This window comes from Mugil cephalus, chromosome 15 (genome assembly GCF_022458985.1).
Source record: "Mugil cephalus isolate CIBA_MC_2020 chromosome 15, CIBA_Mcephalus_1.1, whole genome shotgun sequence".
In the NCBI taxonomy this organism is placed as follows: Eukaryota; Metazoa; Chordata; class Actinopteri; order Mugiliformes; family Mugilidae; genus Mugil; species Mugil cephalus.
This window is the reverse complement of record NC_061784.1, coordinates 24,659,476-24,678,449: the sequence shown is the minus strand read 5'-3', so window position 1 is coordinate 24,678,449 and position 18,974 is coordinate 24,659,476. Positions and strand designations below refer to the sequence as shown.

Here is an 18,974-nt window from a genome sequence, read left to right as displayed (position 1 = left end):
GACAAAAGCGACCGAAATGAGTTTCCTCCGCAGGGTGGCCAGGGTCAGCCTTAGATATAGGGAAAGTAGCTCAGAGTGGAATCGCTCCTCCTCCACGTCAAGAGGAGAGAGTTTAGGTGGTTCAGGCATCTGGTAAGGATGCCTTCCATATGCCTCACATTAGAGGTGTTCCCGGCATGTCCGATCGGAAGGAGGCCTTAGGGTCAGCCCAGGACACGATGGAGGGATTATTTGTTACTGGGTCATGGGTCGTGACAAAGCACCTGATCGATTTGGAGATATTTGTGATTTATTTGGTCTTTTTGGGTGAGACTCATCTCACAGTACCCTAGGGACTAAGAGGTTATGGTGACTTTAATCAGTCACAGACTCATTACAGGTTTAAATTTAAATATCCCCAATGGAGACGATCTTACATGACCAAGTTTCTGGAAAGTAACTAGGGAGAAAAGATCCATGAGGTTGTGATGTGTCATCAAACAGGCGTGAGTACAGAGCTCATAAATAGTATTGGATGGAGGTAAACCCAGCAGTTAAAGCTCCAAACCCAGCGACTCCACATCTCTGCCGACCCCGGATCTAAATAGTCGGACTACGAACAGCAACATCTTCTTTGTGGTTTCTTTTACATCAGGAAGTTGACTGCTTCTCTAAAATGTCCAGTGGAAACCAATCTGTGTCTAATGTTACTTCTGAGCTGCAGAATCAGGTTGTGTTGGAGAGACTGTTGATTTCCATGTTGATTACAGTTTCATGCTGTGTCTTTTTCTTCATTAACGGGACCATGTTGTTTGTGTTGAGGAGTAAACCGGTGTTCAGGGAGACCTGCCGCTACGTTCTGCTGTACAACCTCCTCGTTGCAGATACTGTACAGTTGGCACTGAGCCAAACACTTCACGTGGTCGCAGCTTGTAGAGTGATGCTGTCGTATCCTGTTTGTGGTGTTCTCACCTTTCTTGCCAGACTCACATTTGTGATCTCTCCTCTGACTCTGGTGGTGATGTCTCTGGAGAGGTATGTAGCCGTGTGCTACCCACTCAGACATGCTACCATCATCACGGTCAGAAACACAGGGCTGGCTATCGTCCTAGTCTGGGCCTTCAGTTCACTAAATATAATCATTCAAGTTGTTTTGCTCTTACAGTTTCCTTTTGAAGACCTCCATAGTCTGCAGATGAAAGACTTCTGTTCTGGTGTAACTATGCGTCTTTGGTCAGGTTCTGCTGATTATGACGATGGTTTTACTTGGTTGGTGTTTGTGTCAGCCAGCGTGGTCATTGTGTCTACGTACGTCAGTGTGACGCTAGCAGCCAGGTCGGCCTCCATCGACAAAGCTTCGACCCAAAAAGCTCGTAACACTCTGCTTCTGCACCTGGTTCAGCTGGGCCTCAGTCTCTCTTCAACCTTGTACATCCCGTTACTCACGGTTCTGTACAGAATTACGAGGATAATATTTGCACGCATCCGGAATGTTTTATATATCTTCATTATCATCTTCCCCAGATGTCTGAGCTCTTTCATTTATGGCATCAGAGACCAGAGCATCAGACCCGTCCTCATGCACCATCTCTGCTGTCAACTCAAAGTTGGATTGGTCCGGCCGGGCGGTCACCCTGAGCTCTTCATGCACTTGTAACTGACGTCTATACTCGATTTAAAAAAAACTACTCTAGTTTCCTACAGACCACACTTCTATTTTTTATCATTGTCCAACAAAACAAATTTTGTTTATTTATTTATTTATTTGAAATGAACAATGAACAAAATACAGTCAAATAAAAATGCAGGATTATAGCAGAGATGATAATTTACATCTGTAGTCCCTTAACATTAAACAGTGTATAACAACACAACACATATCGGAAAAAAGGAGGTTCCCCTGTCATTTTCATTCTGTCTGACTCTCTGTGGATTATTTGTGGCTTCCAGACTCTTTAGAGATGGTTGTGGAACCTTTTCCAGCCTGATGAGCAACAACAACTCTTTTTCTGAGCTCCTCACAAAGCTCCTTTGTCCGTTGTCATCACACACTTCAACACAAACATGTGTTGTGAAGATCAGACTGAGACAAATCCCTGACCTATAGAAACTAAACCAGGACCTGAGTCTCATCACATGGATGGAAACACTTCTGAACACATGGACTCTGGTTTAATCCTGAAGTAGCTCCTCTCTGATATGGAATATTGGCCCGTGTTCTCAAATAAACAAACACATGAGTATGAGTTTGAGTTGTATTAAAGGTGGAAAAAGCTCTGAAATGATTGATGCTGGTCTTATTTTTTACATGACAAATACCTGTCATTTAACAGGGCTGTGCAATTGTGCATACTTTTTATATCCACAGTGGATATACAAACAGAATCTGAGCCATGTGCCTCAATTTCATACATGCTGTTTGTCTCTATCCAGTGGTCTATTGGTGGTACTACAGATAATAAATAACGCAGCCCTCTTGTAGTGAAAGTTAGCTTAGCATTGCTATGTAGCATGTAGCCTTGGTGGCTGTTAGCTTAACATACTTGAGTAAAAGTACAAGTACTCTTTTAAAGAAGTGACATGAGTAGAAGTTGAAGGGTTCTTTAAGCAACACACTTAAGTGGAAGTACTAAAGTATTCAACATTTTTTGTACTTAAGTATTGCAAGTAGTGTATTTTAATATTTATTACTTAAATACTGAAAGTAAAAACACAAGTTTTGTGTTATGTAGTTATTAAAGAACGCAGTCAAAAGTTTGAATATCATTGTTTATATTTTATCAAACGTTAGCTTCCTGAGACCCTGTGTCCTCATATGGGGACATTAATTTAGGTTTTAATGGAGCTTATTCAGCTTTATTTAAACCCATTGTCCTCATTAAAGGATGCTTTGATCTGCCACCTAGTGGTAGCAAAGTTATTTATTTATGGTTAGTAATGTTTCTAGTTTGATATAATGCACAAATTTAACAAATTTTATCAATTGCAATGAGCCCCTATGTATCTAATTAGTAAGTACTCTTTTGAGGACGTTGGGATTTCATTGTTACAGCTTACAGCTGTGCATGAACAGGATTGTTTCCATTGCAGGTTCCTCAGATACTGTCGTATTCTCGTAGGTCTTCGGCCGCCGCAGAAAGTCGTAAATGTATTAAGGGCCAAAACAAATGCCGCAACAGCTGGCGGCGGCATCTTGGATTGTTTACAGTTGTCATCTTCGCAAGCAAACGGCAATGCGTGATGACTAACGGCAACTGAGTGCCGTTTCATTTCCTAGGGGAATGTTTTCACCCCTCACTCTTGTCACTCGAAACAGAGGGCGGAGAGGAAGGGGTAGACTAAGGGGAAGGGCTAAGGGGGAGGATTGGGCCTAAGTCTAAGTCTAAGTATGCAGTGGGGGGATATATCCAAAATATTAAAATATTCAACAAAGGGGAAAATACGATTATTGAGGAGAAAGCGTACCATATCTGAGAAACCCCACGAGCTCTACCTCAAACACAACGAGCAGCCTCAGGAGTAGGATAAGACGAAAATTAAAAAGTTTAAATGGCCCGTTGGGATGCCATGTTCAACTCTGATTTAAACCAACGAAACATATCGTTAGAGAGAGCTCCCAGCATTGAGACACAACGCAACAGATAAAGTTAGCTAGCAAACGTGAACTTGCTAGCTAGCTAGTTAACTAATGTAAGTTAGGCTCTAATATTACTCGTATTTCCCAGTAGTAACCATAACTTTGATATACAGTTTTGTATATGTGAGCAACTTGCCAGCTAAATGTTAGCTAGCTAGCATTCACTATGACTTCAGTCCATTCTCGCCTTATCTTGGAGCAGACGTATGTAGCTTGTTATTTTCTTGAGATGTAGCTGGAGTGGAGCCTTCCACACTGTTTGATCCACTTGAGGCTCCGCTCCTGTTGGGAAGAACCATGATCCTGGAGTATCCAGTGTATTATTACTGAATCCTATTTTTACTACAACCTTTGGAGAACATGCAAGCTTTGTGGTATTTCTAGAAACTCTTGGTCCAGGTCTAGATCAGGGGTTGATAGATGAGTACAGAAGTGACTTTAATCAGTAAGACTCATTACAGGTTTAAATTTAAATATCCCCAATGGAGACGATCTTACATGACCAAGTTTCTGGAAAGTAGCTAGGGAGAAAATATCCATGGGGTTGTGATGTGACGTCAAACAGGCGTGAGTACAGAGCTCATAAACAGTGTTGGATGGAAACAAACCCAGCGACTCCACATCTCTGCCGATCCCGGATCTAAATAGTCGGACTACGAACAGCAACATCTTCTTTGTGGTTTCTTTTACATCAGGAAGTTGACTGCTTCTCTAAAATGTCCAGTGGAAACCAATCTGTGTCTAATGTTACTTCTGAGCTGCAGTATCAGGGTGTGTTGGAGAGACTGTTGTTTTCCATGTTGACTACAGTTTCATGCTGTGTCTTTCTCTTCATTAACGGGACCATGTTGTTTGTGTTGAGGAGTAAACCGGTGTTCAGGGAGACCTGCCGCTACGTTCTGCTGTACAACCTCCTCGTTGCAGATACTGTACAGTTGGCACTGAGCCAAACACTTTACGTGGTCGCAGCTTGTAGAGTGATGCTGTCGTATCCTGTTTGTGGTGTTCTCACCTTTCTTGCCAGACTCACATTTGTGATCTCTCCTCTGACTCTGGTGGTGATGTCTCTGGAGAGGTATGTAGCCGTGTGCTACCCACTCAAACATGCTACCATCATCACGGTCAGAAACACAGGGCTGGCTATCGTCCTAGTCTGGGCCTTCAGTTCACTAAATATAATCATTCGAGTGGTTTTGCTCTTACAGTTTCCTTTTGAAGACCTCCATAGTCTGCAGATGAAAGACTTCTGTTCTGGCGTAGTTATGCGTCTTGGGTCAGGTTCTGCTGATTATGACGAAGGTTTTACTTGTTTGGTGTTTGTGTCAGTCAGCGTGGTCATTGTGTCCACGTACGTCAGTGTGACGCTAGCAGCCAGGTCGGCCTCCACCGACAAAGCTTCGACCCAAAAAGCTCGTAACACTCTGCTTCTGCACCTGGTTCAGCTGGGCCTCAGTCTCTCTTCAACCTTGTACATCCCGTTACTCACGGTTCTGTACAGAATTACGAGGATAATATTTGTACGCATCCAGAATGTTTTATATATGTTCATTGTCATCTTCCCCAGATGTCTGAGCTCTTTCATTTATGGCATCAGAGACCAGAGCATCAGACCCGTCCTCATGCACCATCTCTGCTGTCAACTCAAAGTTGGTTTGGTCCGGCCGGGGCGGTCACCCTGAGCTCTTCATGCACTTGTAAATGACGTCTATACTCGATTTCAAAAACCCTCAAGTTTCCTATTGTTGTACAACAAAACTAATTATGTTTATTTATGGATTAGAAATTAACAATGAACAAACAAACAGTCATGTAAACATGCAGAATTATAGCAGAGATGATAATTTACATCTGTAGTCCTTTAACATTAAACAGTGTATAACAACACAACACATATCGGAAAAAAGGAGGTTCCTCTGGTTCCTCTCCCACTATGATGGAGTGATGTTTGTTGGTGGACCACTCCTGTGGAGGGGAACAGTCGTCTTCAATCTGTCTGACTCTCTGTGGATTATTTGTGGCTTCCAGACTCTTTAGAGATGGTTGTGGAACCTTTTCCAGCCTGATGAGCAACAACAACTCTTTTTCTGAGCTCCTCACAAAGCTCCTTTGATCTGTTGTCATCACACACTTCAACACAAACATGTGTTGTGAAGATCAGACTGAGACAAATCCCTGACTTATAGAAACTAAACCAGGACCTGAGTCTCATCACATGGATGGAAACACTTCTGAACACATGGACTCTGGTTTAATCCTGGAATAGCTCCTCTCTGATATGGAATATTGGCCCGTGTTTTCAAATAAACAAACACATGAGTATGAGTTTGAGTTGTATTAAAGGTGGAAAAAGCTCTGAAATGATTGATGCTGGTCTTATTTTTTACATGACAAATACCTGTCATTTAACAGGGCTGTGCAATTGTGCATACTTTTTATATCCACAGTGGATATACAAACAGAATCTGAGCCATGTGCCTCAATTTCATACATGCTGTTTGTCTCTATCCAGTGGTCTATTGGTGGTACTACAGATAATAAATAACGCAGCCCTCTTGTAGTGAAAGTTAGCTTAGCATTGCTATGTAGCATGTAGCCTTGGTGGCTGTTAGCTTAACATACTTGAGTAAAAGTACAAGTACTCTTTTAAAGAAGTGACATGAGTAGAAGTTGAAGGGTTCTTTAAGCAACACACTTAAGTGGAAGTATTAAAGTATTCAACATTTTTTGTACTTAAGTATTGCAAGTAGTGTATTTTAATATTTATTACTTAAATACTGAAAGTAAAAACACAAGTTTTGTGTTATGTAGTTATTAAAGAACGCAGTCAACAATTTGATTATCATTGTTTATATTTTATCAAACGTTAGCTTCCTGAGACCCTGTGTCCTCATATGGGGACATTAATTTAGGTTTTAATGGAGCTTATTCAGCTTTATTTAAACCCATTGTCCTCATTAAAGGATGCTTTGATCTGCCACCTAGTGGTAGCAAAGTTATTTATTTATGGTTAGTAATGTTTCTAGTTTGATATAATGCACAAATTTAACAAATTTTATCAATTGCAATGAGCCCCTATGTATCTAATTAGTAAGTACTCTTTTGAGGACGTTGGGATTTCATTGTTACAGCTTACAGCTGTGCATGAACAGGATTGTTTCCATTGCAGGTTCCTCAGATACTGTCGTTTCTCGTAGGTCTTCGGCCGCCGCAGAAAGTCGTAAATGTATTAAGGCCAAAACAAATGCCGCAACAGCTGGCGGCGGCATCTTGGATTGTTTACAGTTGTCATCTTCGCAAGCAAACGGCAATGCGTGATGACTAACGGCAACTGAGTGCCGTTTCATTTCCTAGGGGAATGTTTTCACCCCTCACTCTTGTCACTCGAAACAGAGGGCGGAGAGGAAGGGGTTAGACTAAGGGAAGGCTAAGGGGAGGATTGGGCCTAAGTCTAAGTCTAAGTATGCAGTGGAGGGAGATATCCAAAATATTAAAAAATGCAACAAAAGGGAAAATACGATTATTGAGGAGAAAGCGTACCATATCTGAGAAACCCCACGAGCTCTACCTCAAACACAACGAGCAGCCTCAGGGAGTAGGATAAGACGAAAATTAAAAAGTTTAAATGGCCCGTTGGATGCCATGTTCAAACTCTGATTTAAACCAACGAAACATATCGTTAGAGAGAGCTCCAGCATTGAGACACAACGCAACAGATAAAGTTAGCTAGCAAACGTGAACTTGCTAGCTAGCTAGTTAACTAATGTAAGTTAGGCTCTAATATTACTCGTATTTCCCAGTAGTAACCATAACTTTGATATACAGTTTTGTATATGTGAGCAACTTGCCAGCTAAATGTTAGCTAGCTAGCATTCACTATGACTTCAGTCCCATTCTGCCTTATCTTGGAGCAGACGTATGTAGCTTGTTATTTTCTTGAGATGTAGCTGGAGTGGAGCCTTCCACACTGTTTGATCCACTTGAGGCTCCGCTCCTGTTGGGAAGAACCATGATCCTGGAGTATCCAGTGTATTATTACTGAATCCTATTTTTACTAACAACCTTTGGAGAACATGCAAGCTTTGTGGTATTTCTAGAAACTCTTGGTCCAGGTCTAGATCAGGGGTTGATAGATGAGTACAGAAGTGACTTTAATCAGTAAGACTCATTACAGGTTTAAATTTAAATATCCCCAATGGAGACGAATCTTACATGACCAAGTTTCTGGAAAGTAGCTAGGGAGAAAATATCCATGGGGTTGTGATGTGACGTCAAACAGGCGTGAGTACAGAGCTCATAAACAGTGTTGGATGGAAACAAACCCAGCGACTCCACATCTCTGCCGATCCCGGATCTAAATAGTCGGACTACGAACAGCAACATCTTCTTTGTGGTTTCTTTTACATCAGGAAGTTGACTGCTTCTCTAAAATGTCCAGTGGAAACCAATCTGTGTCTAATGTTACTTCTGAGCTGCAGTATCAGGGTGTGTTGGAGAGACTGTTGTTTTCCATGTTGACTACAGTTTCATGCTGTGTCTTTCTCTTCATTAACGGGACCATGTTGTTTGTGTTGAGGAGTAAACCGGTGTTCAGGGAGACCTGCCGCTACGTTCTGCTGTACAACCTCCTCGTTGCAGATACTGTACAGTTGGCACTGAGCCAAACACTTTACGTGGTCGCAGCTTGTAGAGTGATGCTGTCGTATCCTGTTTGTGGTGTTCTCACCTTTCTTGCCAGACTCACATTTGTGATCTCTCCTCTGACTCTGGTGGTGATGTCTCTGGAGAGGTATGTAGCCGTGTGCTACCCACTCAAACATGCTACCATCATCACGGTCAGAAACACAGGGCTGGCTATCGTCCTAGTCTGGGCCTTCAGTTCACTAAATATAATCATTCGAGTGGTTTTGCTCTTACAGTTTCCTTTTGAAGACCTCCATAGTCTGCAGATGAAAGACTTCTGTTCTGGCGTAGTTATGCGTCTTGGGTCAGGTTCTGCTGATTATGACGAAGGTTTTACTTGTTTGGTGTTTGTGTCAGCCAGCGTGGTCATTGTGTCCACGTACGTCAGTGTGACGCTAGCAGCCAGGTCGGCCTCCACCGACAAAGCTTCGACCCAAAAAGCTCGTAACACTCTGCTTCTGCACCTGGTTCAGCTGGGCCTCAGTCTCTCTTCAACCTTGTACATCCCGTTACTCACGGTTCTGTACAGAATTACGAGGATAATATTTGTACGCATCCAGAATGTTTTATATATGTTCATTGTCATCTTCCCCAGATGTCTGAGCTCTTTCATTTATGGCATCAGAGACCAGAGCATCAGACCCGTCCTCATGCACCATCTCTGCTGTCAACTCAAAGTTGGTTTGGTCCGGCCGGGGCGGTCACCCTGAGCTCTTCATGCACTTGTAAATGACGTCTATACTCGATTTCAAAAACCCTCAAGTTTCCTATTGTTGTACAACAAAACTAATTATGTTTATTTATGGATTAGAAATTAACAATGAACAAACAAACAGTCATGTAAACATGCAGAATTATAGCAGAGATGATAATTTACATCTGTAGTCCTTTAACATTAAACAGTGTATAACAACACAACACATATCGGAAAAAAGGAGGTTCCTCTGGTTCCTCTCCCACTATGATGGAGTGATGTTTGTTGGTGGACCACTCCTGTGGAGGGAACAGTCGTCTTCAATCTGTCTGACTCTCTGTGGATTATCTGTGGCTTCCAGACTCTTTAGAGATGGTTGTGAACCTTTTCCAGCCTGATGAGCAAACAACAACTCTTTTTCTGAGCTCCTCACAAAGCTCCTTTGATCTGTTGTCATCACACACTTCAACACAAACATGTGTTGTGAAGATCAGACTGAGACAAATCCTGACTTATAGAAACTAAACCAGGACCTGAGTCTCATCACATGGATGGAAAACACTTCTGAACACATGGACCTCTGGTTTAATCCTGGAATAGCTCCTCTCTGATATGGAATATTGGCCCGTGTTTTCAAATAAACAAACACATGAGTATGAGTTTGAGTTGTATTAAAGGTGGAAAAAGCTCTGAAATGATTGATGCTGGTCTTATTTTTTACATGACAAATACCTGTCATTTAACAGGGCTGTGCAATTGTGCATACTTTTTATATCCACAGTGGATATACAAACAGAATCTGAGCCATGTGCCTCAATTTTCATACATGCTGTTTGTCTCTATCCAGTGGTCTATTGGTGGTACTACAGATAATAAATAACGCAGCCCTCTTGTAGTGAAAGTTAGCTTAGCATTGCTATGTAGCATGTAGCCTTGGTGGCTGTTTAGCTTAAACATACTTGAGTAAAAGTACAAGTACTCTTTTAAAGAAGTGACATGAGTAGAAGTTGAAGGGTTCTTTAAGCAACACACTTAAGTGGAAGTATTAAAGTATTCAACATTTTTTGTACTTAAGTATTGCAAGTAGTGTATTTTAATATTTATTACTTAAATACTGAAAGTAAAAACACAAGTTTTGTGTTATGTAGTTATTAAAGAACGCAGTCAACAATTTGATTATCATTGTTTATATTTTATCAAACGTTAGCTTCCTGAGACCCTGTGTCCTCATATGGGGACATTAATTTAGGTTTTAATGGAGCTTATTCAGCTTTATTTAAACCCATTGTCCTCATTAAAGGATGCTTTGATCTGCCACCTAGTGGTAGCAAAGTTATTTATTTATGGTTAGTAACGTTTCTAGTTTGATATAATGCACAAATTTTTATCAATTTCAATAAGCCCCATACGTATCTAATTAGTAAGTACTCTTTTGAGGACGTTGGGATTTCATTGTTCTGTCTTTGCTCCGTCACGTTCAGGTATTAAAATAAACACTTTTATATTTTGTTACACATTGGTGACTTTATTACAACATAAAGGAAAAAATAATCCCAGAGGAGTGTCCACATATGAGGACATTGTCTCTTCTTTTTTTTTCAAAAACTACTACTTCCTGTTCAAAGATGATGCTTAGTTTTTATATGCCTTAGGTCCTACTGATCCCAAATACCTTGGCAAAATTAAAAATGCAGACCAAGTAAAAGCTCGGATCTCAGGAGGTTAAGCCTAAAGGACACTCCAGTTCCTTTGGTTGTAGCAGCAGAACAAGAACAGGAATGTACATGACAGAGTACATGTACATGGAGTCAATCACTATTGTAAAACCAACTAAAGCTGCCAAACACCACATACAAGTGTTTCTAATGTAAAAAAAATAAATAAATAAATAAATAACAAGTGATTAGAGCACCTTGAAACACTGAGCTTAGCTCTCTGTAGACAAAAAATGACCAATTATGTCCCTCCAGGAGCACACACTGTCGTCTTATTATGAATCAAATCCAATCAAAGTCTCTTTATAAGACAGCTCCATCAGTTGATTCATCAAACCTGGTGACAGATCTACCATCTGCCGCTCTGGTAGCGATGATGACGATAACACGGGCGTGGAATGGTTCCTAATATTTTTATAACTGGCGTTTCTCAAAAGACACAACGCAACAGCTAAAGTTAGCTGGCTAACGTGAACTCGCTAGCTAGCTAACAATAAGTTAACTAATGTTAGTTAGACTCCAATATTACTAATACTTTCCAGTAGTAACCGTATCAATGATATTCAGTTTTGTATATATGAGCGTCTTGCTAGCTTGGCGTTAGCTAGCTAGCTATCACTACGGCTTTAGCCCATTCTAGCTTTACCTTGGAGCAGAAGTATGTAGCTTGTTATTTTCTTGATATGTAGCTGGAGTGGAGCCTTCCACACTGTTTGATCCACTTGAGGGTCCGTTCCTGTTGGGAAGAACACGGCCCCCCGACTACGTAGTGTCAGCAACGCTGCTTCAACATTTAACCTGTCGGAAGTTGGCAGTTGACAGACGTTATTCCCATAGTAACGGTTGCTAGGATGTATGACCGATGTATGGGGGCGGGGTTTTATGAAATGTCGGTTGTAACGAGTAACAGAAAATAAAACAGAAATTATGGAGCGAAGGAAAGGTTCAAATAGGAGGAAAAAATACAGATATCATTGATGTACTTAAGTAAAGTAGTGAAGTAGTTCTACTTCGTTGCATCTCTAATAAAAACCTAACATGGAGGAACACTTTGGGTTCTTGAGTTTGATCCAAATTTCCAGATGGAGAGTGCACCTGGTTCTATTTTAATAGAACCTTTGGAGAACATGTGAGCTTTTTGGTGTTTCTAGAAACTCTGGGTGCAGGTCTAGTCTAGGTCTAGTCTAGGTCTAGTCCAGGGGTTGATAGATGAGTTCAGAATGATATAATTGCTATTAGGGTGGTTTCTTATCTCTAACCTAGAAGATATTTTAGTTTATCGCTAATTAATCAGAGACAATGTTACTGAAGTCTGACCTATCCATAGAAACCAGGATCCACCATAGAGACCAGGGTCCACCATAGAGACCAGGGTCCATCATAGAGGCCAAGGTCCATCATAGAGACCAGGGTCCATCATGGAGACCAGAGTCCATCATGGAGACCAGGGTCATGAACATGGACCTGATAGTTTTGGAGATATTTGTATTTATTTGGTCTTTCAGGTGAGACTCACCTCCCAGTACCCTAGGTACCCTAGAGATCAAGTTTCTGGAAAGTAACTAGGGAGAAAAGATCCATGAGGTTGTGATGTGACGTCAAACAGGCGTGAGTACAGAGCTCATAAACAGTGTTGGATGGAAGCAAACCCAGCAGTTATAGCTCCAAACCCAGCGACTCCACATCTCTGCCGATCCCGGATCTAAATAGTCGGACTACGAACAGCAACATCTTCTTTGTGGTTTCTTTTACATCAGGAAGTTGACTGCTTCTCTAAAATGTCCAGTGGAAACCAATCTGTGTCTAATGTTACTTCTGAGCTGCAGTATCAGGGTGTGTTGGAGAGACTGTTGTTTTCCATGTTGATTACAGTTCCATGCTGTGTCTTTCTCTTCATTAACGGGACCATGTTGTTTGTGTTGAGGAGTAAACCGGTGTTCAGGGAGACCTGCCGCTACGTTCTGCTGTACAACCTCCTCGTTGCAGATACTGTACAGTTGGCACTGAGCCAAACACTTTACGTGGTCGCAGCTTGTAGAGTGATGCTGTCGTATCCTGTTTGTGGTGTTCTCACCTTTCTTGCCGGCCTCACGTTTGTGATCTCTCCTCTGACTCTGGTGGTGATGTCTCTGGAGAGGTATGTAGCCGTGTGCTACCCACTCAGACATGCTACCATCATCACGGTCAGAAACACAGGGCTGGCTATCGTCCTAGTCTGGGCCTTCAGTTCACTAAATATAATCATTCGAGTAGTTTTGCTCTTACAGTTTCCTTTTGAAGACCTCCATAGTCTGCAGATGAAAGACTTCTGTTCTGACGTAGCTATGCGTCTTGGGTCAGGTTCTGCTGATTATGACAAAGGTTTTACTTGTTTGGTGTTTGTGTCAGCCAGCGTGGTCATTGTGTCCACGTACGTCAGTGTGACGCTAGCAGCCAGGTCGGCCTCCACCGACAAAGCTTCGACCCAAAAAGCTCGTAACACTCTGCTTCTGCACCTGGTTCAGCTGGGCCTCAGTCTCTCTTCAACCATGTACATCCCGTTACTCACGGTTCTGTACAGAATTACAACAAGGATCATATTTGTACGCATCCAGAATGTTTTATATATCTTCATTATCATCTTCCCCAGATGTCTGAGCTCTTTCATTTATGGCATCAGAGACCAGAGCATCAGACCCGTCCTCATGCACCATCTCTGCTGTCAACTCAAAGTTGGTTTGGTCCGGCCGGGCGGTCACCCTGAGCTCTTCATGCACTTGTAAATGACGTCTATACTCGATTTAAAAAAAAAAAAAAAAAGACGTTTCCTACAGACGACAATTCTATTTTTTATCATTGTCCAACAAAACTAATTTTGCTGTTCTGGTTAAGACTCATATGTAGCACTGCTGATACAGGGATGTTGGCTGTAAAGAGAGAAAACAGCCACTGATATCTGTGTTATATGGACGTTGCTGCCATTGACCTCCATATTGGAGGATTTAATCAAATTAGGAACTCTTATTACAGCGACTCTCACTCAGAGGGTTTCTGAACTGTTCATATCTTTCACACTATGTGTATTCTTTTTGGCTCTGGTCTCGTCCTCAAACCCAATTAATTTGTACTTGTTTTAAGATAATAAAAGAAATTCAGGGTATGTGTTAATATAAAATATGTGACAGCATAAGAAATAAATATATAATTATATGAGTATATGCATGAAACTATACAAGATTTATGAATTCTGTATATAATATAGTAGCAGAACAACTACAGTGTAGTTGTTAGAGTCGTATTAAAGATTCAAGATTTGAGATTCTATAAGTTTGTTGTCATACACACAGCGAAGCTTAAACAATAAAATTCTTACTTTGTGAATCCCACTTACAGCAAATAATAAATAAAAAAATAAAGAACTACAATAAAATGAATGATATAAACTTCACTCTAACCAGAAAATGAAAAAATAAGTGAGCACCATGTTAGAATTACAATTAGAAAACCTTTACTTGTCCCACAATGAAGAAATCACAGTCTGCAACAGCAACATAGAGGCAGAAAAATAACAAGACTAAAGAGTGAGTTATATAAAAGTTAAATGATGAGAAAAAAATAGAATAGAATAAACGATATACAAGTGTTGGTATATACATATACATACATATACATATATATACATATATATATATATATATGTTATACACATATATATATATATATATATATATGTGTGTGTGTGTGTTAAGTATTGAATTGCATGAATAATGATAGTCAGATACTTTACAACAGGTTAGAGCAGTGCTGCCCAATTCCGGTCCTCGGGGACCCACTGCCCTGCATGTTTATAATGTTTCCCTCCTACAACACACCTGATTAAAATGATCAGCTCGTTATCAGGCTCTGCAGTGGCCTGATAACGAACCATTCATTTGAATCAGGTGTGTTGTAGGAGGGAAACATTATAAACATGCAGGGCAGTGGGTCCCCGAGGACCGGAATTGGGCAGCACTGAGTTAGAGTGTGGTCTGAACAAAAGGTGCAATTCACAGTTGAAGTACAGAGGGATGAGCAACCTCAAGAAAATACTGAACCTGAGTGGGTCCTTGTGTCCAGTGTGTGAGTCTGTGAGTCTTTCAGAATAAATGTTCCTGTAACAGCTGATCAGGGTCTAATCTGATCCCAGATCAGAACCAGCTGAGTTGTGAGATGTTGGTGGTTTCCTCTCATCAGCTGATGCTCCAACATTTGTACTGGATGAAGGTCAGGACTTTGACTTGTTCCTAAACATTCATCTGGTTCTTCTGGAGAACCACTGGTGTTCTTGGGCTCCTTGTCTTCCTCCATGACCCAGTTTCTCTTCACATTCAGCTCATGGACTCATGTCCTGACATTTTCTTTCAGAGTTCACTGGTAGAATTCACAGTTCATTGGTCCATCAATGATGAGCAGATGCAGCAGAACAGGCCCAAACCAGGACATTAGCGCCCCCATGTTTCATGGAGGGATGAGGTTCTGATGCTGGAATGCAGTGTTGGTTCATCTCCAAACATTTAAACCAAACTATTCTCCTCTGGTCTCATCTGTCCACTAAACATTGTCCCACATGTTCTTTGTGGACAGAGAGCAGTGTCTTTGGTTGTTGAGTGGATTCATCAACATGAACATCAGCCAATGTGAGAGAGGCCTTTAGCTGCTTAGAAGTTCCCCTGGGTTCCTCTGGTTCCTCTCCCACTATGATGGAGTGATGTTTGTTGGTGGACCACTCCTGTGGAGGGGAACAGTCGTCTTCAATCTGTCTGACTCTCTGTGGATTATTTGTGGCTTCCAGACTCTTTACAGATGGTTGTGGAACCTTTTCCAGCCTGATGAGCAACAACAACTCTTTTTCTGAGCTCCTCACAAAGCTCCTTTCATCTGTTGTCATCACACACTTCAACACAAACATGAGACAAATCCCTGATTCATAGAAACTAAACCAGGACCTGAACCAGGAACATTGATGGAAACACTCCTGGACACATGGACTCTGGTTTAGCTGAGCCTCTCTGATGTGTAATATTGTCTCAAATGTTCCAAAATAAATAAATACAAGTAAATACAGTTTTAGTGACACAGCAGCAAGAAACATCAGCTACAATACTCAGTTACAGGTACACTATACTTCTTTGGTGCTCTACATCAGTGGTCCAGGACCCACCATCACCCCTTAATGTCAACTTCTCAGATTTATTGAAGGCAGTAATTGAATTAACACTCAGTTGGTGTTTTCATGCAAAATACATGAAATGAAAAAGTGCAACTACTGAGAAATATTTTAAAATAGTTTGCATATTCTCCCTTTGAGTTATTTCAACATCGAAATCCAGTCATCCTGGTTTATGCTAACACCGCCATAACTGACCTTCTTCTCCCAGTCTGACACCAGCAGCTCTTTAGACCAATGAGCAGCGGCCTGAGGCCTGACTGGATTTAGCCCAAACCATCAGTGAATGATGGGGGCGTGGCATGACACCTGTCAATCATTTACAAAAATGAAATGAATGGAAGTGGACCGGTGGCGCTGGGCTGTAATTAATTAATGTAATAATTAATCAGCCCATTTTGAGATATTCTGTTTTTCTTTTGACTTTTTGGTGCTAGCTTGGGAGGCTTAGCCCCGTTAGCCCATTTATTCGTGTGTTTGACTGGGTTCTCTTCATCTACTTTCGGGACTTGTGTGAGAATCTGCAAATGTTTTAATTTGTCTTTTTTTTTTTTTTTTGCAAAAATATAGAAAATTCTGAAGGACACAAAAATTTGGGCTACATGTACCAACACCAATAGAAGACAACATGACACATATAGAGAACAGTGGCGCATTACGACAGAGATCTGGTTGCCATGTTTACATGGACTGTGTTGCATATGCAGGTTGTGAGACTTTATAAGTTGTATGTGAGGATGCAGACGCTGCAGATCAGCTCTAACCTGCTGTGTCTGCACTGCTAAAAGATATTTGCACCACTCTGAGTGAACCAACAGAGGTCTGTGTTTAAAAGATGCTGCTTCTAAGCTGTTGTAGGAATTGTAACTGAACTCACTGAGCTGTTGTGTTTGTCTGTGTTGAATTTGTTCTGCAATGTTGAACACGTCTCAAATCAACGTGTCTGCTGAGCTGCAGTATCAGGGGCTGGTGACGAGGATAATGACGGGGACTCTGACTTCAGTTCCATGCTGCGTCTTTCTCTTCATTAACGGGACCATGTTGTTTATTCTGAGGAGTAAATGTGTGTTCAGAGACACCTGCCGCTTCATTCTGCTGTATAACCTCCTGTTTGCAGACACGGTCCACATGGCTCTGGGCCAGTTACTCTACATCATCTCTTTATTCAGAATATTTGTAACGTATCCTGCATGTGGTTTTCTTACCATGCTCACCAGCCTCACTGCTGTGATCTCTCCTCTGACTCTGGTGGTGATGTCTCTGGAGAGGTACGTAGCCGTGTGCTACCCACTCAGACATGCTACCATCATCACGGTCAGAAACACAGGGGTCACCATCGTCCTCGTCTGGGTGTTTTGTTTGCTGAATATTCTCATCCGAGTCGGTTTGCTGTTAGAATTTCCTTTTGAAGAACTGGAGAGTCTTCAGATGACGGACTTCTGCTCGGACATCGCTATGTTTCTGGGCTCCACGTCTGCTGATTATGACAAAGGTTTTAGTTTCTTTGTGTTTGTATCAGCGGCTCTGGTGATCGTTTCCTCTTATGTTGGTGTTATAGTAGCAGCCAGGTCGGCCTCCACCGATAAAGCTTCAGCTCGTAAAGCTCGTAACACCCTGATAATGCACATGGTTCAGCTGGGACTCAACCTGTCGTCCAAAATCTTTTACCCTTTGTTCATACTTTTTTCGAAGGCGTTAACCAGGATAGTTTTTGTGCGTATTTATAACGTTTTTTATGTGTGTTTTATCATGTTTCCCAGATGTCTGAGTACTCTCATCTATGGCATCAGAGACCAGACCATCAGACCCATAGTCATGTACTATTTCTGCTGTCGAATGAAAGTCTCCGTCACATCAACGCAGGCTGAGAAGTGAAGCTTTATGAGAAGCTCTCACTTCAATGACTGTCAGATAAAATGTCGTTAAATTGTTTGAGCTGCACCAAAATCGGTCTCTGCAGACAAAGGCCTTCCTGTACATGTCAATATTTTAAACTTACGCTGGAAACACTGTTCATGTAAATTAGTTTTCAAATTTTACATAAATGCAAATTAGTTTAAGGTTAATAAAAAAATACCAAAGCAGATTAGACTTCATGGTGATATTGAGCTAGAAGCCTCTTGTCAGCTTTGAGCTTTCAATAAATTATTATTCAAAAAGAGTCATTTATGTGGAAGGACATCGTCTCTTTGTACTTGGACGTCTCTGTCTGGGGACACGGTGGAGTAGGGGTCTAAAGGAGGTCACAAGGATTCTGAACGTTCGCTGACAGGAAACGAAAAGCTGCACTAAGTAACCTGTTGTGTATCTGAGTGTGCAGACAATTAGATGAGACTGTGGATTAATAATTCAAGATCAGATGAGAACAGGACAATGTTTGATATGGACAATATTTCATAGTTGAAAGAAAAAGTTTAGTTCTCTGCACTGTAACATATCACCAGGATCTCACAACATTTTCCACAATAAATTATAATATTTTGACATCACAGGATTTTACTTACATATTCACAATATAATACTGTAATTTAGTGTATTACTGTGAAAAAGATGTTTCCACTCTGAGATATTCACAGTAATTTACTGATGTAATGAAACATTTAACAGTGTGTTGATCTAGAGTCATGTGACAGTCAAAGGTGATGCTCAGATTATTTACAGCAACTTCCTGTTCTGGTAATGACTGAAAAAGGTTTCAGGGTTTTTATTATTAAAATATTATTTATTAAAATAATTATAATAATAATCCCAACGAATGTCAATAAAACTAAATGAACTGAACAGTCTCAAAGCAAAGTAAAAGCAGCAGTGCAATTAGCAGAAGTGAGCAATAATAAAATAAATATATGTGTAGGTATACAGATATTGAACAATGAGTGAAACAAAAAAAAAGCGCAAAACATTTAAACATAAGATATAATATTAATATGTGAAAAGGAGTGGGAAGAAGTATAACTTAAAGTCTACCACTCCCTCTCCTGGTCTAAACATGTCTAGATGATACTTGTAGACAAAGAGAATTAGTTTCATGCATTTTATTAAATAAACTTAAATCTAATATGGGGCGACACAGTGGCTCGGTGG

General features: G+C 41.0%; 5 protein-coding genes across 5 annotated transcripts; all 5 read left to right on the top strand.

The window, feature by feature from the left end:
- The first annotated feature begins 526 nt into the window (after positions 1–526).
- On the top strand, positions 527–1,636 carry LOC125021648 (odorant receptor 131-2-like). Its single transcript, XM_047607771.1, has one exon. It carries the CDS (start codon positions 656–658, stop codon positions 1,634–1,636), a length of 981 nt encoding a protein of 326 aa, XP_047463727.1. The 5' UTR covers positions 527–655.
- A 2,552-nt stretch (positions 1,637–4,188) lies between these two features.
- Positions 4,189–5,375, top strand: LOC125021511 (odorant receptor 131-2-like). Its single transcript, XM_047607619.1, has one exon. The coding sequence runs from the start codon at positions 4,333–4,335 to the stop codon at positions 5,293–5,295; it is 963 nt and encodes a 320-aa protein (XP_047463575.1). The 5' UTR covers positions 4,189–4,332; the 3' UTR covers positions 5,296–5,375.
- Positions 5,376–8,023: 2,648 nt separating this feature from the next.
- Positions 8,024–9,086, top strand: LOC125021510 (odorant receptor 131-2-like). The gene has a single exon (XM_047607618.1). The coding sequence runs from the start codon at positions 8,044–8,046 to the stop codon at positions 9,004–9,006; it is 963 nt and encodes a 320-aa protein (XP_047463574.1). The 5' UTR covers positions 8,024–8,043; the 3' UTR covers positions 9,007–9,086.
- A 3,397-nt stretch (positions 9,087–12,483) lies between these two features.
- On the top strand, positions 12,484–13,486 carry LOC125021507 (odorant receptor 131-2-like). The gene has a single exon (XM_047607615.1). The coding sequence runs from the start codon at positions 12,484–12,486 to the stop codon at positions 13,465–13,467; it is 984 nt and encodes a 327-aa protein (XP_047463571.1). The 3' UTR covers positions 13,468–13,486.
- Positions 13,487–16,805: 3,319 nt separating this feature from the next.
- LOC125021647 (odorant receptor 131-2-like) lies at positions 16,806–17,765 on the top strand. Its single transcript, XM_047607770.1, has one exon. It carries the CDS (start codon positions 16,806–16,808, stop codon positions 17,763–17,765), a length of 960 nt encoding a protein of 319 aa, XP_047463726.1.
- Positions 17,766–18,974: the final 1,209 nt, after the last annotated feature.